The following is a 22,413-nucleotide window of genomic DNA, read 5'->3' on the forward strand; positions in this document are numbered from 1 at the left end:
GATACAACAGTCTTATTAGAACACAATTCAACACAATTATTATACACTTATTGCAACACACTTCACTGCTTTTAGATATTAAATATTCATAGACTATATCTAAACAACGATTTACCAAAGAGTTACCAACGGGGAAAACTTGGAAATACCGTAGGCAGTCTTGAAAAAAAAACCATATCCTATATTCCGTAGAAATATTAGAAACATATAGGGGAAGACACAGGCATGTTTGAGTATCTTCTTCACGTGCTGCTCATGTAGCTATGAGTGTGTTGGAGTGTAAGAGAAGAAAGCCGAGTGCATGATAGTTCCATATTGACATGAACTGTGTGTTTATGTGTGGGTTTTTTTTTTTGGTTTTTTTTTTGTTGTTTGTGTGTGTGTGTGTGTGTGTGTGTGTGTGTGTGTGTGTGTGTGTGTGTGTGTGTGTGTGTGTGCGCGCGTGCGTGGTTGCAGTCTTGCCCCCTTAAAAGCCACTGGATGACAGATCAGTCTGTATCAGTTTGAACTCTCCTGTCTTGGTGGTAGAGAGATCTGTCCATCAGTGCAGACAGTGAGCAGAGGCTCAGAGTTTCTGATGGAAAGCACCAAGCCCTGCATCCATTCTACCCTCTATCTCTGTAGAGATGTCCTCTACTTCTACCTCGGTAGAGATGTCCTCTACCTCTACCTTTACCTCTACCTTGGTAGAGATGTCCTCTACCTCTACCTCTGTAGATTGTCCTCTTCCTCTGGCTATAGGCTGCTTTTCTTACCCATATACTTCCAAGAAATATGAAAATATGAAATTGGACTTACAAGAAGAGCTTTCATGTAGAGGATAACATGTATTTTCATGTCACTTTTTGGTCTTTGCCTAAGTACCCGCAGCGTTAAGGCACACGATGGCCTGGAACACGGCACTGAAAGAGAATTGTTTGGTTTTCTGCTCAGCCTGCCAGCTCCTGTATCCAGGATAACTGTGTTAAAGTGCTAATGTAGCGGATGTAGTCTGCATCCCTACAAGAAACAAAAAGCCTCTAACTGTCATTTATGTGCATTATGTACTCGAGAACATTAAGTGTTTTACCTGAAACCAAGATTAAGCTGTCTGGTATACAGTGAAGTTCAGTGTATAATATAATACAGTGAGGTTCACTTTATAATAATATAATACAGTGAGGTGCAGTGTATAATAATATAATACAATGAGGTTCAGTTTATGATACAGTGCAGTGCAATTTATAATAATATAATACAGTGAGGTTCAGTTTATATACAGTGAAGTTCAGTTTATAATAACCCTAACCCTAAGACAACTTTACCTACTTTCACAGTAACATGCTAAAAGGTCCTACTAAGAGTAGCTAAAAAACAACACTGAGAAGTCTAGCCTACAGTTTAGCACAAATAGGTTTACTGGTGCATACAAAACGCCTTTATCAGTTTGTGTAGTGTTTTGAACCCTAGTCCTGTTTTAATCATCTCAAGGTCCCGAGGTTATTCGTCATTTACAGCTATAGAAAAAAGAAATGCAGTCAGTTCCTTATTTATTAGCTGAAGTGATTGTGGTCTTATTAGCCTGTTATTAGTCTCTACATCAGGATGGAGTTTCTGTCTAACCTAAAACAACTTCAATCCTACACTATAGTAATTGTAAAGCTAATTAGCAGTATTGATGCTGAACATTATAACAAATCCAAAATTCACAAAACTGAGGGGCTGGTTTTTGAAACTGTGCCAGAGAGACTGGGGGGCTGGTTTTTGGAATTGTGGCAGTGAGACTGAGGGGCTGGTTTTGGAACTGAATCGGCTTTGGGACATGTCCATTCCTTCCACACAGGCAGTCCCAGTCTGAGAGGAATACACAGAAAGGTGAACGTTGCTTAATTTACTGTTCATACTGTTTGATATTTACTGAATCTACTGCAACTCGACTGGTTTAACTGGCTTTCATGTTTCAGACTGCTAATGCAGAAACTGTAATTTGAAGGGCAGATACATTTATTTAATGCTCCTTAAAATTCTGCATATTGTAATATTTGAAAATGGAATGCTTGTAAACTACTTTAGAGGAAATGTAGTGGAATATTTGACCTGCAGTGTGCAGCCAGTATTGCTGCAGCTCTGGTCTGATCTAGCTGGAACTGGACTGTATCTACGGCAGATGTTGCTATTTAAATGCAACTTCTTTAATCAGTTTGTTCGTATCTAATTCATCCAATTTTCAATTTAAGAATTAAGATGATATAAAATACATTTAAATCAGTGTCCACAGTGATTTCAAGCCTTCTGTAGTTTTAATATAAAATGTAAATGTGGTGGTAGCTCTCCTCCAGACAGGTGACAGGCTGTTCTCTTGTGTTTGACAGCCGGTGGAAGCGTACCCCTGTGTGCCGGGTGCAAACAGCACATCTATGATGGACAGTACCTCCAGGCTCTCAACACTGACTGGCACACACTTTGCTTCAGGTTTGTGACTTACGAATACAAATCAGGGTATGGAGACGCTTAAGTCCCAGACAGGACATGAACAGAACTTGTTAAATAGCTTTTCATTACTTTAACACATTAAATACCTAAATTGCCACATTTTTGACACATGACTGATGCATTAGGAAGAGGGTTTGATGTTATACCTTTCCAAGTTCTGCTCTAGCCTTGGGTCCAGTCAGCTGCTCTGCACTGAGGACAGAGGGGCAGGAAGAGTGTTTCAGACATTTAAACGGTTTAAACACATCATTGCAGAGTCTTGAGGAGGCAGGACTTTCTCGTCATCTTCTGTGAGGTGTGACACCCACAGACTGACAGACTCACTCCACCATGTTCCAAACGGCTTCACTGAGACAATAGTGCATTACAAAAGTCCTCGAATAGTGAAATGAGATTTGTTATTTGTGCGGTATGCTCAGGTGCTTTGGATTAAAACATTTGGTGTATGCCCATGTACTGGTGTATGCCTGGGTACTGGTGTATGCCCTGGTACTGGTGTATGCCTGGGTACTGGTGTATGCCCATGTACTGGTGTATGCCTGGGTACTGGTGTATGCCCATGTACTGGTGTATGCCTGGGTACTGGTGTATGCCCTGGTACTGGTGTATTCCCTGGTACTGTTGTATACCCAGGTACTCGTGTATGCCCTGGTACTGGTGTATTCCCGGGTACTGATGTATGCCCTGGTACTGATGTATGCTCTTTGGGGTGTATGGTGTGGAGATGGTGGTTCTTTATAACAGTGGAATGGAGCTGGAAGTTTAACTGAATACACAGCAGCAATGCTTCCGTTTGGCAGGTGCTTCCCTCCAGACGGGATGTTTCAGTTGGGTGAATTATTAACTAGTTCATATGTCAGGTCATACTCACAGGTCATACTCACAGGTCATGCTCACAGGTCATACTCTAGGTGATACTCACAGGTCATACTCACAGGTCATACTCTAGATGATACTCACAGGTCATACTCACAGGTCATACTCTAGATGATACTCTAAGTCATACTCATGGGTCATTCTCACAGGTCATACTCTAGTCCATACTCATAGGTCATACTCACAGGTCATACTCTTGGGCAAATAACAGGTCATACTCTAGCTCATACTTATAGGTCATACTCACAGGTCATACTCAAAGGTCATACACTCAGACTGATAATGTGCAGTTGTTGATAAGAGTGTTTGGACAAATGCTGTATATGTACATGTTGAAAGCGAACATTGTGACACTAGGAAGAAGAGCCCCTCTCTTCCAGACAGCTTTTCTCTGACTGGGATCTGGCTGTTCATAGTTTGTATGTATTAGCATCTATTTACATATTTCATTTAAACATACAGTAATCTTTGCTGAACGTACCACACACAACACGCTCCTACACAAGTATTCACTTGAAAACGTGCTTGTTTGGATGTAAATTTAAATATATCTCCAGCTGTCTCAATATCTTATTGATGGCTTATAAGTTCTTTCACCTGCATAAATTGCATTCAAAGGTGTAAATCATAGTTACTGGTAGAAAACTGAACGTGATGATCCTTCCAAATCCTGCACTGTTCTAACCAGCGTCCTGGAATACAGCGTGATATAAGAACTGTCAGCTGCTTAGCAGGGTGGATACTGATCCAGAAATCACACATTCACAGTTTTCTCTCACCACACCCCGCACATGCTGGATGGAGTCCTGGGTGGTGTTTAGCAGAACTGAAATATTCAAATGTATCATGCCAGAGCAATAGAGACACGGAGCCTCTGTTTTTGTGCTGTAAGATCAGGCTTTGTTTGGGTCTGTGTATACTTGCTTGCTTTGTGATTGCATTTCCAATAACCCATTAAGTCTTTGTTTCATCAGCTGTTTGAGTTCTGCTGATTAGAACAAGGGCCGTTGTCTCATGGCTCACGTCTGAACTGAGCGTCTTACTGACCTCACACATTACAGCTGAATGAAAGAAGGTTTTAATTTAATTAAATCAAGCTCATAGATGATACTAGCTAGCTAAGCTAAGCTAGTGGTACACACAGAGTGGTTACCAGTGACAATTAACATGTTGTTTTCCTCCTTACAGTGATTTATCATTTAATTACATAGTTCATAATAATAATAATAATAATAATAATAATAATAATAATAATTGTTATTAAACCCAGCTACGTAACATGAAAAATCATTTTACATTTCTGCAATTTCTCAGAAAATGCAGTCAAGCAAAACCCACGATAAAACTTGCTAACCATTGTAGCTTTCAGAGGTAATGTCTTTTTAAAATAGTAACTTCCTCACCATTGCTGAATTGCACTTTAACAAGAGATCCAAAAGGCTTTGTTTAACATTTGTTAGCTGTGGCTGTAAATAACAACTGCAAAGCACAAAATGGACTCTTATTTTGGTACTCTGAGCAGCTGATTAGCAATCAAGCTAGCAGGGCTCTTGGATCTGGGACATTGTTCTCAGAAGTGAGACACAGAAAACTTTAATTCACTTTCTCTGAGAGATTTTTGAAGTGTTTTACATGTCACTCTGAACAACACCAGGGTGGAAGACACAGTGAAGGAAGCCAGGAAAACTAGACTAGTTCAGTTTTCTTGTTTGTTATGTTTATATACTGGCAGATATGTTTTTACTGGACTGTGTCTAAATCTGCGCTGTATGTGTGGACCATTACATGCATGTCTGACCAAACGAGGAAGCCCAACTTCCCCTGCCACGCACAGCAGGTCTCAGCCCAGTGAGAAGTTCGTCGCTGTTGAGGGGGTGTGCGAGACACTTCCCTTAAAGCAAGTCTGAGGTCAGCTGCTTTTCCACCATATGCAGAGATGTTTCCTTTCACTTGTTTTCAGCATTAAAATGAGCAACACATTCGGTTCATGTTTGTAAAATATTTTAGTGCCGATCTAAATCAATTTCTACTTTGTTCCTTTTTATTCATGAGGATGTGAAGGGGATTAAATCACCAAGATTAGCAGGTTGTCTGACGTGTCGTCTATGTGTGGGGTTGATCCGTTGTCTTGGTGAGTGTACACTCAGGCTCAGGTATGCGAGAAATGCATCAGCCTGTCAAAAGACTGTATGTTGAAAGTAGAACGACTGTGAGAGGAGGGCTGTGCCCCGTACAGACGCGGATTAATAGTGTGGTGTGGTGTTTATAAACACTTCTCTTAATGACCCCACCCTAACACTTCCTCTCACAGACTGCTGATGCCCTGGAGAAGGAGAACTCATTTCAGGATTAGTATTAGAGTTAGTTAGGGTTAGGGTTAGGGTTAGTTTGGGTTAGGGTCAGGGTTAGTTAAGGTTAGGGTCAGAGTTAGGGTTAGGGTTAGTTAGGGTTAATTAGGGTTGGGTTAGGGTTTGTTACAGTTAGGGTTAGGGTTAGGGTTAGTTAGGGTTAGGGTTGGGTTAGGTTTAGTGTTAGGTTTAGTGTTAGGATTAGAGTTAGGATTAGGGTTATGGTTAGTTAAGGATAGGGTTAGTTAAGGTTAGGGTTAGTTAGGGTTACGGTTAGGATAAAGGTTAGTTAGGGTTAGGGTGGGAAATTACAGCCTGGGCTATTGGGTCTGGCAAGGACATCTAGACGGTAGGGAGAGACTGAAAGAAAATGACAAAGAGGGTGTGTGTGTGTGTGTGGCTTTGAATGTGTCTGTCTGTGTATGTCAGAATGAGTGGGGGTGGTGAATGGTGGAGGTAGAGAAAGGCATAGTGCACACGAACGTAGTGTAGACAGGCATTGTGGACACAGGTGTAGTGGACACAGGCGTAGTAGACATAGACGTAGTGGAGACGGACATGGTGGACACAGGTGTAGTGGACACAGGCGTAGTAGACACAGACGTAGTGGAGACGGACATGGTGGACTCAGGTGTAGTGGACACAGGCATAGTAGACACAGACGTAGTGGAGACGGACATGGTGGACACAGGTGTAGTGGACACAGGCGTAGTAGACACAGACGTAGTGGAGACGAACATGGTGGACTCAGGTGTAGTGGACACAGGCATAGCAGCCCACGTGTAAGTCACACTTGAGCCCTGGTGGGATGCACCGTGCACCTGGCACTGTAGGCAGGGGGCACTGCATCCAGCTGATTAATGAAAACACGCCACTGCTACATCAAGATTGGTTAGAGAAAGAGAGACAGAGAGAGAGAGAGAGAGAGAGAGCTCTGTGCATCAGCTGCTGATCAGACAGAAGCTCTGTTTACTGTTTACTGATGACGTCTTGAAGACATTTTGTGCAACTTTTTGAAAGCAGGCTTTGTACATTCAGATGAGAACAGCAATGGGGATGTGTGTGTGTGTGTGTCTGGGGTGTGTGTGTGTGTGTGTGTGTGTGTGTGTGTGTGTGTGTGTCTGTGTTTTGGTGTTAAAGGGAAGTATTTAGGAATTCTTTCGCCTCTGTTTTGCATGGCCAAAGAGAACTTGTGGCCAACAGATGCAATAACCTTGAGCAAAAGAGAGAGCAAGAGAGAGAGAGAGAGAAAGCGAGAGAGAGAGAGAGAGACACACACACACACACACACACACACACATAGAGAAACAGGGTGTGTGTGAGAGAGAGAGAATACTGACTGAGAAGAGTGTGTGTTTTTTAGAGAGGCCCTTGGAGAATGTGAGCGTTGTTGTAACTCCATGGGAAAGCAGCTGAGATTGGCCTTGGATCTCTGCCCCTCCCCTCCTGCCCCTCTGCACTCGTTCCCACAAGGCTTAATGTGGGAGTGGTCAGCATCATGTCTGTGGATCATGGTCCCAGAACTACCAAAGGCCTTGAGATGAACTGAAAACGGTTTTGCTTCTAACGCAGCTGTGGGGACAGTGAACATACACACTGGCAAAGACAACGTGCTGCTCTGTGTCACACTCTGTGGGAGCTCATTGCCTTGTGCTGTGTAAGTTACTCCGTTGGCCCCATAATACCTTCAGGTGTCTGTCAGTGTCCAGATGAGAAATGTAAGGTCACTTTTCACTCACCCATAATCACAGCAGTGTGATTTCTGCTCTCATTTCAAATGTAATTGTATGTGTAACATATAGTACTGTGTGTGTGTGTATGTGTGTGTGTGTGTGTGTGTGTGTGTGTGTGTGTGTGTGTGTGTGTGTGTGTGTGTGTCACATATAAAGCAACTTCTATGGAAAAACAAAATTCATTTTCAAGGTCACACACTCAAAATGGAGTACCTGCCCCTCTGTAGATAAGACAGGAATGTTTGTTTCTGCTTTGATTTCAAATGTAATTGTATGTGTAACATGTAGTACTGTGTGTGTGTGTGTGTGTGTGTGTGTGTGTGTGTGTGTGTTTCTAACATATTTGCATGTTCCCCTCCATGCTTCTTACATGTGTGTTGCTTTTTGCATATCTTCCTGCATGAGGTGTTTGTGGGTCACTCACAGTGTTAGTTGGCTCAGTGTGTCAGAATCTCCACTCAGAGACATTTGCCCTGAACACTCAAATTGTATATGAAATTTGCAGTTTCATACGAAGATCTGAGCTTTATTTATATTTCTGAGTGTATAATACACTGATGTGACTGGCAAGCCCTGAAAGGGTGCAGTCATGCAGTCATGAGTGTGTGTTCACTGCTTGTCCCTGCACAGACCACAGAAGCACCAGAATCAGCTGCTTGAGAGGATGTGTGAGTCAGGGCCCCTCAGGGGTCGTTCAGCTGCCGTCTAACACTCGTGGAGTTCAGGTGGTAGAGGACAAGCCTGCTGGGCTCTCCACGACTCCTGCACAGCTGCTCTGGCGCAGAGCCAGGGAAACGTCAGAGGTAGTCTCACGGCCACACGCCCTCGTACAGGCTCACAACAAGCATGTCGCATGAAGGAAGATGAGTCAGCGTGCCCTATCAGAGTGTGAGGATGATGACAGTGTCATGAACCCAGCAGACGCGGAGGTGGAGCCGTTTCAGTGTCATGGGGTCACAACTGCTCCCAAGGAAGCTCTGAATGAGTACAGAACACAGGAAATGATAGACAAAAACAAAAAAATGCCTAACCCTCAGGAACAACACAAGCAGTCAGACATGTTCACGAACACCTGAGTGAGAGAGAGCGAGAGAGAGAGCATGACTGAGAGACAGAGAGACAGACCGTGACCGAGAGAGTTGTTTGAGTGGTTAGGGTTAGCTGTGGTTTCCACATCTCCTGTGAGCTAAAACATGCTTCCTCAGACACGTTGAATTCCTTGCACTTAGAGACCAGCGCTACAAGAGTCAGTCGCAAGGCAGAAAGTAAGTTTATACTGGACAACTTTGACCTGGATTTCCATTTCTGATAGTGTGACCTAAAGGTTGTAAGATGTTTGAAAGAACTTTCACAGATTCACAGCCTTGTATGAGAGCTGATACGAGATAAAGTTGAGTAGTGAAAAGTTGAGTTCACTGCACAGACCATAAATAGAGATCACAGCTTGTTTATTCATCTGCATCTCATGCTGAATGTCCGATGATAATGATCATAAGATAATTAGTCAGCATAAACAGAACCAGTACCCATGTGTTAGTGTATTCTAGTTTGCTCTTTTCTTCACTTTAATGTCACTCTGTATGTGTATTTATATGAGATGAACACTTGCTAAGGGTGTGGAGGGCTGACTTTCACTTCCTTTTTTGTCTTCTAGACTATTTCAGTTGTTTTATGAATGTACTCATTAGAATCACTTGAGTTAGGTTTTATGTCTACAGTGGCCGACCAGGGTGAGCTGTCTGCTCAGTCAGCCTTTCTCACTGTGTCCCTCGCTGTCTTGCTGTTTTGAGTTCTCTTACTGCCGTTAGCTGTTCAGTTGATGGTTGTCTCTCTACCTCTCTAATATCAGCCCTCTCCTCATGGGAATCCAGATTCTTCCACCTACCAGTGGGCATTGTGGCTTCTACCCCAGTGCTCTGTGTCAGGGGAGTGTGTAACTAATGACTGAACATCTCATTGTCTCATATATTGATAGATAACAAACTTTCCTTGTTTTGGTTAGTGTGGTTCAGCAGACTGCAGGCTTCAGTGGTCAAAGCAGTGATCCTGATTTGGTTAACATTTGGAGTGGTGGGTACCCCCAGGTGTCCTTCTGTGGACTTCTGATGACCCCTAACAGAAGAAATGGTCCCTCCATTCAGAAATGGTCCCTCCATTCAGCTGACACTTTTATCTAAAGCAACTTACAGTTCTGAGCAAACACAACTTGAGCATTTAATGGGGGTTAAGGGTCTTGTTCAGGGGCCCAACAGTTGCCACCTGGGACTTGAACTGGCAACCTTCTGCTTACAAGTCAAGTATCTTAACCACTGAGCTACCACTGGGTTCGGGTTTGGGTTAGTGTCTAATGGAATAAAGTTCAAATGACTCAAACAGGGTTAGGGTTAGAGTTAGGGCTAGGGGTTTAGGGTTAGGGTTAGCGTTAGAGTTAGGGGTAGGGGATTAGGGTTAGGCTCAGTTAGGCTTAGGGTTAGGGCTAGGTGTTTAGGGTTAGGGTTAGGGGTCTAGGTTTAGGCTCTTTCTTCTTAACTTGCCCTGTTAACACACGCTAAGGAAATCCCTGTAACTGTACTGCTGCTTTCGTCTTGTGCAATATTAAAAAAAAAAAAAACGTATTTTTATTTCACAACTCAATACAGGGTGTCATTCTGAGCTGTTTCCTGTAGCACAGCCCAGCCTTGGTGTGTGATGAGTGATGGGAGGGAGCAGTGGGTTGCTGTGTGTCAGCACACACACACTGGGCAGACCAGTCTCCCAGTGACTGCAGCCCTGCAGCAGAACGTCATGAAGGGCTTCTCTTCTACTTCAGATTCATGCACACGTGCACAGTGAGGTGGGCGGGGCTAATGCTGCCGGCTCACTGAGCTAGCTCCTGTGGGGGCCCTCTCTCTCACCCATTGGATGGCAGACTGCTTGGGTAGATTTGAGTGCCCTGTTTGGGAGGGGCTGCCTTAAGGATGAAGTCATGCTGTTCTGCAAAAGTGATGACATCATTCCCTCATTGCTGGGAGGAGGGGAACTTGTGATGAACACATGACCCAACTGTACTGTTGTACTGTTGATTTACATCACTTGTCTTCAAGCCAGTGGTTCACTTTGCTTCCTTCCAGCAGTCCAAAACCCCCTTAGAAAGTACACCTTCAAACAGTCCGAGACCCCTCTTACAGAAAGCACTTTGGAGCAGCTCAGCCTGCCCACTGCTCTCTCCTCACCTGTTTGAAGCACTGGTTCCCCTTCAGCCTCCATTTTACCTTTGACCCTGAGAGGCTTTTCAATAAAAGAAGGGAGAGAGACAAAGAAAGAAACAAAGAGACAGAGGGGGAGAGAGCGAGAGAGAGAGAGAGAGAGAGAGAAAGAGAGAGAGAGAGAGAGAGAGAGAGAGATGGGTAGGTGGGGGGAGAAAGAGGGATCTCCCAGCATATTTCTTTGTTTTGAAATGTCGCAGGGGCCCAGGCTGGGAGGGCGAATGTCCCCCACATCACCTGCTGAGTTTGGAATTCACAGGGCTTAAGGTAATCCTATAAACTGATCGTCCCCTGAGTTTTTAGACTCAGAGAATTTCCCCATACAATCATATCATTTTCAGAAATTTTCATATAATATATGAAGGCCACTCTGTCCTCCTCTTTATGCCTGACAGCCCCTCCCCTTGGCGATACACACTTCCTCCAGAGGGAAACCGCACGTGAGCAGGAGAGGAAGTCTGTCTGACGTGCAGAGTGGCTTGATGTCTAGTTCTGACTCTCAAAGTTCTGACTCTCCAGATTCTGACTCTCAAAGCCCAAAACTCCATATTTAGAAGAAATAAAACAAACAGGCTCTTTGCCCCAGTATTTGGGGGTTGCTCACGTTGTGATAGATCAGCGGGGTTTGCCGAAACCATGATGTTGCGTTTCTGCCACTAGCAGAGCGATTCTGTTCTCCTCAGAACCCTGCAGACCAGCCAGTCAAGTTCATTCCCCACAGTAGACAGTTCCCTCTTTTTGCTGAATCGGTTTCTGCATTATCTGCCCAAACATTAAGTTAAACATTATAAGGGGAGTCGCAAAACTGGTCTCAGATCAGAAGCAAAGATGATGGAGAAATGGAGATCCATCTCTGTGTCTGCATGAGGCCATACTAAACGTCTGTGTTCCATACACTCACATCTCTCCATTGATCAGATCCCCTTCTGACTCAGGTTAGTCGATGGCAGTGTAACTCAATCTTGAGTCACTCAGCTACACTTAACTAAGCAAGTGGCAAACATCTGATATCAGTGTGCTGGGTTCTATTCCCAGGCTGGAGACCCTGCGTCTGGCTCTACAATAAACAAGCTCACCATATTATGGCCGTTTGTTTCCTAAAATAGGTTGTGGGCACAGAAACATCTCCGAGGGAATGTGGAAACGGCTGTCTCTCACACAGAGGCAGGCATATTGCTACCGGCTAATCAGTGCTCTTATCTGCAAACTGTCTGTCTCTGTTCTGTCTCTCTGTCTACATAAAGAACTCTCATCATGTAACTGTAAAGGATGATAAACCAAATTGAGATATTTTAGTTGACTGAAATATTATCCCAATAATTTTCATTTTACAGGAAATATTGCAAGGGCTAATAGAACTAAAAAACAAACATGCTGAATTGGGATTATTATTATTATTATTATTATTATTTTTAATATGGGTAAAATTTATTTAAAGTGACATTTGACCATCACAACGTAACTGCTGATACAAAGGGTGCAAAATGTGCAAGACCGTATTCCTGTGAAACCTGGTATGTTGATGCGGCTGAGAAACCAGTATTTTAGTTGTGGATGTGGATGACGTGTAGGAGTCACACAGGATCCAAACATGCTGGTTTAACACTAACTAGACTGAAGGGTGCGCTGGCTGAGAAGGGCAGGTGTTGATGGAGTAGTAGGAGGAGGTGTAATGGGTGGGGTTGGGATGGAGGAGACCGTAAGCCTTCACCATGATTCTGTCACAGTGTTTGCTGTGGTCAGTTCTGTAATCTCACATCAACGTCCACATGGTGAATGTTCATCTCTGCACATACACTGCCACAAATATCACATTACCAGAGAAATGCACTTGAGACAGAATCTGACGTTAAATATGGAATCGCAAGAGCTGTTTTTCCTCAGAGGCTTGAAGTGTACATGTGTACATGTATGTGTGCATGTGTGTGTACATATATGTGTGTGTGTGTGTGTGTGTGTGTGTGTGTGTGTACATGTATGTTTGTGTCTGTGTACGTGTATGGGTATGTGTGTGTGTGTGTGTGTGTGTGTGTGTGTGTGTACATGTATGTGCGTATGTGTGTGCGTAGATGTATGTGTGTGTGTGTGTGTATCTGAGGCAGCTGTCCGATACAGGACATGGGAATATGGGAATAAGATATGCAGGTTACATGTGCAGGTGTGAGCTGTTTGTCTAAAGTTTTGTTTTTGTCACGTAATTTAGAAGCTGCAGTAGAGCATCAGAACAGTTAATGGTTTTAATGAGTTAATGGTTTTGTTCATGGAAATATTCTAAATTGATGTCAATTATAATAATAGCATTGTTTTCTTCTTCTCTCTCTCTATCATTCTCTGTCTGTCTCTCTCTGTCTTTCTCTCTCTGTCTCTCTCTGTCTCGCTCTCAGGTGCTGTGAATGTAGTGCCTCTTTGTCCCACTGGTACTATGAGAAAGATGGCCGTCTCTTCTGTAAGAAGGACTACTGGACTAAGTTCGGAGAGCTGTGTCATGGTTGTTCTGAGCCCATCACCACGGGCCTCATCATGGTGAGCCAACATGCCCCTCCGTCTCTACACATGCTGCTGTCGTCACCCCTCGGATGAGTTACACAGCCGCTCCTGTTACGCAGGGCAAAAGCACATTCACAAACGATTGTCAGTGTTACAGCACATGTGAGGAGGACCCACATGAATTAAACAGCAATACAGTGTTGTCTGATGGGATGCTGTGAAAGAACCAGTATGTATAATTCAGGGAGAAAGAAGGGATTATCATAATAAGGGGAAACTGGTGCTGGTTGTGAGATGGGGGCGGGACTTAGTTTGTGGTTTGATAGCTGTTTTATTTAGTACTTACCAGAGGAAGCATATTTTGGTTGATGACACATTTCATCACTACTGTTCCATCTGTGAGGAAAAGGTGTCTTTCATCTGAGCTCTGCCCCCTCTGACACGTCTGAACACATGACGTGAGAGAGAACCACGCTGAGGATAGATATACTCAGCAGCAAGTGCTATTTGTGCTATTTTACTGCAACCCTGGGCCAGTGTTGACCTGGGTTTCCCTGAGAGGTGGACAAGCTGTATTTATGATAACTGAATTACGTTTTAAGATGTGCCAGACTGAACTGCAGGCCATGCTGTTATCTTCACTGGCGCTGAGTTAAGGTTACTGGAAAGACACTGATTTATCAGGGCAAACTAAGGGTGAAGATGTCATGTTAAACAGATGCTAATAGCTCATATTCATATTTCGTTCTCTGTTTTTGACTAGGATTCTGCAACAGTATTGTACAGAGCTGACACTGGTATTAGTAAATGGTGTTGGACCAAGGATCACATTCATTACATTTATATTTAAATTTACATTTACACTTACATTTATATTTACCTTTACATTTATATTTTCATTTAAATTTACATTTACATTTTCAGATTGACTTACACAAGTGCTTTGTCATTTCCTCATAGAATACATCCTAGCCAGTACAGTAGAGTCCAACATACCATACAGTTAGAGTCCAACATCCTAATGATCTAGAATACTGCAGAAATACAGGGATCACTGCTGATCAGTGCTGATGCCGGGCAGTCCTATGTCCATGTGCTACATGTTAAATGTTTTGGTTACCCAACAGTAGAATAGATTTCATAGGCGCAGGGTCAGTGGTCATTTAAATACTCCACAAATAGACGGGTCTTCAGTCTGTGTTTGAAGACTGCAAGGGACTCTGCGGTCCGGACAGCCAGTGGAAGCTGATTCCCCATCTGGGAGCAGGACAGAGAATAGTCTCATACCTTAATTACGTGCATCAAATAATAAACATGCAAACTATTTTCAGAATATGTGAATAGAGAAAGTGTCCTGGTGTGGCATATCAGTACTGCCACAAGGAATCGAAACAGACTGTGAGGTCGAAGAGTGCTGTACATTTACTAAGAGTCCTTGATCTTTTTTCATCTAATATTTCATGTTTTTTCCACTCTGGCTCTGCAGTGCAGTCTCACACATTTCTCCATTGCTAATTAATTTTTAGCTAATCAACTCCCCTGACAGGACTGTACCCATTTGAGCACATTTCACTGGACCGTATACGTGTGTATGTGTACTAAGGGTGACCCAGACCTGTAGCAGTGGGGGAAGTAAAACTGCATTGAACTGCAGATCTCCAGGGCTTTTAAAAAGCACTTTGCAGATTACACATGCCTGAAGCACTGACACGCGCGTGGCCTGCACGAGGGGGTGCACTCACTATAATTACACAGCCCACCCCACCCACCTTGTGGGAAGTAACAACCCCGCCCACCCTGTGTGAAGTAACAACCCCGCCCACCCTGTGGGAAGTAAAGAACAACAATGACATCCCTCTTCTTTCTTCTTTCTTGTATGTCGATAGAGCCACAAACTGTCAATGATTTACCTAGGACTTCTCTGAACTGCACCCAGGCACACTCAGGCCTAATCTAGCATACCCAGACCTAATCTAGTACATCCAGGCTTAATCTAGCACGCAAGGGCCAAGTCTAGTATTCCAGTGCTTAATCTAGCACACCTGGCTCATCTATCATAATGAAGTTGATAACCATGTGTGATAACAGCATGTGTGTAACAGCATGTGTGTAACTGCATGTGTGTAACTGTATGTGTGTAACTGCATGTGTGTAACTATATATGTGTAACTGTATGTGTGCAACTGCATGTGTGTAACTGTATGTGTAACTGTGTGCGTGTAACAGCACGTGTGTGTGTGATGCTCTGTGTCCAGTCCCCTTCCACACTCGTCTGTGTGGAGGCTGTGATGTCCTGTGATGTCCTGATTCTGGTAATATCTGCAGACCCTCAGTCCAATGGCTGTCCTGACCACAGCTGCTGCCACACAAGGCCAACCGGAAAACACATTGATTACCAATACTGCACCCTCTGTGCACACACTCTCACACACACACAACATCAGGGTTGTTCACTATTGGTCACAGAGCTGAGTAGAGTGTGTCTGAGTAGTGCGTGTCTGGGCAGAGTGTGTGTCTGTGTAGAGAGTGTGTCTGAGTAGAGTGTGTCTGAGTACTGTGTGTAGTGTGTGTGTGTGTGTCTCTAGACCAATGTCACAAAACCAGATCATTGTACAGATCAGCCAGCACAGCTCAGCAGTGGCTCATGTGCGTGTTAAATCCAGCAGTGGCTCATTAGATGTTTTGTTCATGTCTGTCTGTATGCCTGTGACTGTGTGTGTGTGTGTGTGTGTGTGTGTGTGTGTGTGTCTGTGTGTGGGGGAGGAGGCAGTAAGACTGCGCAGAATCATATGAGTGGGCTCGGCAGGAAGTGATGAGGTCACAGAAAAAGAAAGAAAGAAGGAGGGAGGGAGGGAGGCAGACATGCTTTCAGAGATGAGCTAAGCCTTCTCCCTGCCAGGCTGCTGGTTCTGTGCTGTGTTGGATAGAATGAGCTCCATCTTGTAGCACATCCACAGCTCAGTCGCTGTCATGTTGGGCCATTTGTTTTTCTGGGGATTTTGCTGTCTGAAACTGTGGAAACGGGATAAAAAGGTAAGATGGTTGTTCTTGTGTCTGCAGTCCTTGCTGAGGGCACAAGTCCCTCCAGGCTTCCGCTCTGCCAAGGGCTTTTTTCATGACGTTATCTATTCATGCTAGACTCTAGAGTCATGAATATTCACAGAAGTGTTTGATTCACTGAAGTTTAAACATGAGTTTAAATATGCAAATATATGCAGATCCTTTGAAATCAAGATTAACATCTTCTCTTAAGACTGTTTGGGGTTTTTTTTTGTTTGTTTAATCCTCTTTCTCAGTTGTTGGTACTTGTTTGTTTAACATCTCAATATTTTTCTAAGATGCCAGCATACTAAGAAACAGGAGATCGTAACATAAGCCATTTTCAGATGTTTTCCTAGCATGCATATTCATCAGCAAAGCAGCAGTGTGCTTGTTTAAGGAGGGTTGTGTACAAATGGCACCGTTTCCCTGCTAATGGAAACGCTGTGCTACAGATCTCATCCCTGACTGTGCTGCCATGTCTGGTCATGCCTGCTGGCACTGGCTCAGGCTGCCTGGGCCACTTCACACATCGCTAGCCGTGTTCTGTAGCCATGTTCTGCAGCCGTGTTCTGTAGCCGTGTTCTGCAGCCGTGTTCTGTAGCCATGTTCTGTAGCCATTTTCTGCAGCTGTGTTCTGTAGCCATGTTCTGCAGCCATGTTCGGTAGCCATATTCTGCAGCTGTGTTCTGTAGCCATGCTCTGCAGCTGTGTTCTACAGCCGTGTTCTGTAACCGTGTCTTTATCTGCTGACTTGCATCAGCAGTGTTTCAAGACACAGCAGCTCAGCACTTCGAGCTAAACATCTACACACTACAGAGTCAAACATCCACACACTACAGAGCCAAACATCTACACATTACAGAGTCAACCATCTACACACTACAGTCAAACATCTACACACTACAGAGCTAAACACCTACACACTACAGAGCCAAACATCTACATACTACAGAGTCAAACATCTACAAATTACAGGGCCAAACATCTACACACTACAGAGCTGAGTATCTACACACTATAGAGCCAAACATCTACATGCCACAGAGTCAAACATCTACACTCTACAGAGTCAAACATCTACACACTACAGAGCCGAGTATCTACACTCTACAGGCTCGTTGCTGGGCTGAGCTGCTTGTCTAGTCGTCTGGCCCACGCAAATGTCTGTCCCATGTCTCTTTGATGTCTCCATGCTGCCTTTTTGCATCATGAAGGATAAACTCTCCAGCTGACATCATGTCTCAGTCTTGTGTTTACAGCTGCTAATAAAATACAGGCTTGTTTTATCTCAAAAAACGACTTGTTTTATCTCACTGATGTGGTGGACCTGTAGTATGGAATGGGTTTATAAGTCACCTTGAAGCACATGATACATAAGCAGAGATCAACGTCAGAGAGTGTCAGGACTTTTGAAGTCACCACTGACATGGAACCTTCAGCAAACCTTCAACCCCCATGAGAGTCCTGAGAGTGTCTGCCAGGAGAGGGGCAGTATGACATGCTAGTGTTACCTACTAGCATCACCAATATCATCACTAGTGTTACCCACTTCTATTATCAGTATCATCACTAGTGTTACCCAATAGTATTACCAATATCATGACTAGTGTTACCCACTAGTATTACCAGTATCATCACTAGTGTTACCCACTAGTATTTCCAATATCATCACTAGTGTTACCCACTAGTATGACCAATATTATCACTAGTGTTACCCACTTGTATTACCAGTATCATCACGGGTGTTACCCACTAGTATTACCAATATCATCACTAGTGTTACCCACTAGTATCACCAATATCATCACTACTATTACCCACTGGTATTACCAGTATCACCACTAGTATTACCCACTAGTATCATCAATATCATCACTAGTATTACCCACTGGTATTACCAGTATCATCAGTAGTATTATCCACTAATATGACCCACTAGTATCACCAATATCATCACTAGTATTACCGACTAGTATCACCAATATCATCACTAGTATTACCCACTAGTATTACCAATATCATGACTAGTGTTACCCACTAGTATTACCAATATCATCACTATTGTTACCCACTAGCATTGCCGATATCATCACTAGTGTTACCCACTAGTATTACCAGTATCATCACTAGTGTTACCCACTAGTATTACCAATATCATCACTAGTGTTACCCACTGGTATGACCAATATTATCACTAGTGTTACCCACTTGTATTAGCAGTATCATCACTGGTGTTACCCACTAGTATCACCAATACCATCACTAGTATTACCCACTGGTATTACCAGTATTACCACTAGTATTACCCACTAGTATCATCAATATCATCACTAGTATTATCTACTGGTATTACCAGTATCATCAGTAGTATTACCCACTAATATGACCCTCTAGTATCAGCAATATCATCACTTGTATCACCAGTCTCACTACTATTATCATTAGAATGGTTCGGGTGTTTGCCTGAGAGTTTCCTGCTGTGTTTACTGCTCTTCCAGGATTCTACACTGGATTAGCAAGAGAGGAGTAAGAACTCTGTTCTGTTGCCTTTGTGGGGAACAAATGTTTTTTGGAACAATAGGAAAGCATTCATGTTTGGACATTGTGGGAACATATTGCAAAAATATTGAGAATTACGTGGAGACATAATGGGATTTTTAATGGGACTTTGAAACCACCTTTAAAAGTTTAATGTGTGTGTGTGTGTGTGTGTGTGTTTACATATGGGTGTGTGCTAAGATGAAATAGAACCTATTTTAATTGAAATCTCAATGAGAGGAAAGAGGAAGAAGAATAATGGTTTCATGTCTGTGGTCTTTCGGTCCATACCCACCAGTCTGTGCCCTTCAGTCTGTGCCCTTCCTCTGCCCTTCATGTGTTTGGAACCAGAGTCTACCCCCTGTAGCAGCTGTTCGTTTGGCAAAGTGCCCAGTCATGGTGTGGGCCTCCCAGTCATGATGTGGGCCTCCCAGTCATGGTGTGGGCCTCCCAGTCGTGGTGTTGGCCTCCCAGTCGTGATGTGGGCCTCCCAGTCATGATGTGGGCCTCCCAGTCGTGGTGTGGGCCTCCCAGTCATGATGTGGGCCTCCCAGTCGTGGTGTTGGCCTCCCAGTCGTGATGTGGGCCTCCCAGTCATGATGTGGGCCTCCCAGTCGTGGTGTGGGCCTCCCAGTCATGATGTGGGCCTCCCAGTCGTGGTGTGGGCCTCCCAGTCGTGGTGTGGGCTGCTGTTCCTAGGTGGCCAGAGGACAGCAGTCCTTCATTAAGGAAGTGGGGGGTACTAGTTTGTGTCTGTTCTCACCCTGCGATGCGTTTTCCGTGCAGAAGTGCATAGTTGGTGTTTAGAGTGGTGGTGGTGGTGAGGGGGTCGGTGGAGACAATAAATGGCTCCATCTGTGGGGGAAGGCGGTGACATCATGGTTAGTTCCTCCGGTGTTTCACTGTGGCTCACATGTGGGCTGCATCGTCACTCAGACAGCACAGCAGGGGAAAGGAAGTCCGCCATCATTGGTGATTATGTTCATCAGCGACTCAGTCCTCAGGTAATGTGAGCCCCTATTGCCAGTCATTTCTCTGAGGGTTTTTTTTTTCTTGGTCTCTGCATTAATGCCTGAGGAATCTGTTATTTGATGTCAAGTTTTTATGTTTTTCTGTGCGCTGCAGAAAAGATAATGGAGTACGTACTACAGTGAAAAGCGTGTGATTATAGGTGCCGGCGCAGAGGCTAAACGTGTGGCTGGCCGTTCAAGTTCAAGTTCAAGTTCAAGTTCGGTTTATTCGTCATATACATAGTCATGCACAGTATAACTCGCAGTGAAATGGTGGAGAGTGCTCTGTCCAAACTGAGGAAAAGAAAACAGGGGTGCCTAGAGAAAAATATAGATATGCAAGATAAATATATATATTCTATGTATGTACAAAATATATTAACAATGTATGTACAATATATGTATATTATGATTATATACACAATGTACAATGTATATGGTTGGGTATATATGTACACAATCTACAGAATGTACAGTGCAGGTGTAATATGGTTGGGTATATATGTACACATTCTCTGAGTGTTCCCGTTTTCCCGTGGAATACTTCATGCAAGCTCCCATCTTCCACACCAAACTCTACACTATACTCGATACCTTTTCAACACCAAATTCTACACCAAACTCTACACCGTACTCTATACCATACTCTACACCGTACTCTACACCATCCTCTACACCATACTCTATACCATACTCTACACCGTCCTCTACACCATACTCTATACCATAATCTACACCGTACTCTATACCGTACACTACACCATACTCTATACCATACTCTACGCCATACTCTACACCATACTCTACACCGTACTCTACACCATACTCTACACTGTACTCTACACCATACTCTACAAGAATCCATACTCTACACCAAGCTCTGCACCATAATCTACACCATACTCTACAGCATACTCTATAAGGCTGTGCTAACAAACCTGTTGTGGCTGTGCTGACAGGCTGTACTGAGGGGCTCATCTGATAGCCAGCACATCTGACTTTGCTGGTTGAATAGCAAAGTCATACTGAAACAGTACATCTGCTTTCTCAGACCTGCCCTCTTAAGATCCACTGAGCACGCCTTGTCTAGTGTTAAGTGTAAGCCCCATCCTGAATCACATTACCTGGTGTATGTTTCTCTCCAGATCCTAGTCAGGCAGTTATGCAGGAACGTATGTGATGTCATCATGTACGTTAACGTGCTATTCTTGTTGCCTCACCATCAGAGGATTCTGTCGGTTGTCTGAACTGAATCACTTTGTTGCTAAGCAGGTCCCAAAGGGTACAGTGGGTGTCTGGCTGCTCGAGTTGCCATAGTAACTTCCCCCTGGAGGTGACTGGAAGAGTAGAGAGGTCTTAGGTATGAAAGGATGGCAGTGGTCTCCTTAGTTTAGTTCTGCAGTTATAGTTGGTTGTTGTCCTTGCAAAGTTCTGCACCCCCATCTCACAGTGTCAACATATATTAATTTATACTCAACACCGTCACACTTACAGTGTCAACATATATTAATTTATACTCAACACTGTCACACTTAGTCTCAACATATGTTAATTCATACTCAACACCGACACACAGTGTCAACATATATTAATTTATACTCAACACCGTCACACTTACAGTGTCAACATATATTAATTTATACTCAACACCTTCACACTAACAGTGTCAACATACATTCATTTATACCCAACACTACCCCCGTTGTTTCAGGTCTGTAAGTGTGGGCTGCGTTCTGTAGCTGCCTCGTTGTCTCACGTCTGTGACGTGTTGCAGGTTGCAGGAGAGCTGAAGTATCACCCAGAGTGCTTCACCTGCCTCACCTGTCGTGCCTTCATAGGAGATGGAGACACTTACGCTTTGGTGGAGAGGTCCAAGCTGTACTGGTGAGAACAACGTTCATGTGCAGAGGGCTCATGTCTCATCTAACCCTAACCCTAACCTCTCACATTTCTCTCACTCCTCATCTCTCACTCCTTTGGCCCCTGGTCTAAGCAGCCCCTTTTCCAGAATATTCTGACTTGCATTTTTGATCTAAATTTGATGCACAGTTCTTGTGGGTAGTAGACAGTCAGACTTATTCTGTCTGGACTAAGAAAATGGAACCATTTGGGACAAAATAATTGTGACCGAGCTTGACTTCTATGGCTGCCCTGTTTCTAGGACCCACATACAACTGACATGTGCAACAAAGAGCATTCTCACAGTGCTCCATGTGTGATGTGAAAAGGTACATATTATCCTAGTAGTCTGATTGTGCTTGTCTCCCTCTAGTGGCCATTGTTATTACCAGAACATCGTGAGCCCAGTGACCCTGCCTGCCTCTCCCTGTTCCCGGGTCCCTCACACAGTCACGTTGGTGTCCATCCCGGCCTCCACTGATGGCAAGCGTGGCTTCTCCTTGGCCATCGACCAGGGGCCAAGCCCCAACAGCTACAGCCCCGAACATGGCCACACGGTCCGCGTGTCCAAGTGAGTGTGTGTGTGATGTGTATGTGCGTTTTGTGCTAGAATTTGCTCTGATACACTCTATACTGTAGTCAGCGTTCCTGAATTTTACACCTGAGTAATGTTAAACCTCTCTTCTGTTACGTTCTGCTGATTTTACAATTTTATGGATATTCCACAGATATGTAGATGGTATTATGACAAATTGTATTGGTA

At 43.8% G+C, this 22,413-nt stretch overlaps 1 protein-coding gene across 4 annotated transcripts in view; it reads left to right on the top strand.

The window, feature by feature from the left end:
- The window catches only part of limk1a (LIM domain kinase 1a), a 33,084-nt gene that overhangs the window by 629 nt on the left and 10,042 nt on the right, over nucleotides 1–22,413 (top strand). For 3 of the 4 annotated variants that reach the window (XM_027004589.2, XM_027004587.2, XM_027004588.2), the window contains exons 2-5: nucleotides 2,352–2,451; nucleotides 13,059–13,197; nucleotides 21,526–21,635; nucleotides 22,024–22,221. In XM_027004589.2, coding sequence (XP_026860390.2) covers nucleotides 2,352–2,451; nucleotides 13,059–13,197; nucleotides 21,526–21,635; nucleotides 22,024–22,221 — 547 coding nt within the window. Of the gene's footprint in view, nucleotides 1–2,351; nucleotides 2,452–13,058; nucleotides 13,198–16,013; nucleotides 16,195–21,525; nucleotides 21,636–22,023; nucleotides 22,222–22,413 lie in introns of those variants that run through there. The other variant, XM_027004591.2, reaches the window with a different exon arrangement.

Source organism: Electrophorus electricus, chromosome 7 (genome assembly GCF_013358815.1).
Source record: "Electrophorus electricus isolate fEleEle1 chromosome 7, fEleEle1.pri, whole genome shotgun sequence".
In the NCBI taxonomy this organism is placed as follows: Eukaryota; Metazoa; Chordata; class Actinopteri; order Gymnotiformes; family Gymnotidae; genus Electrophorus; species Electrophorus electricus.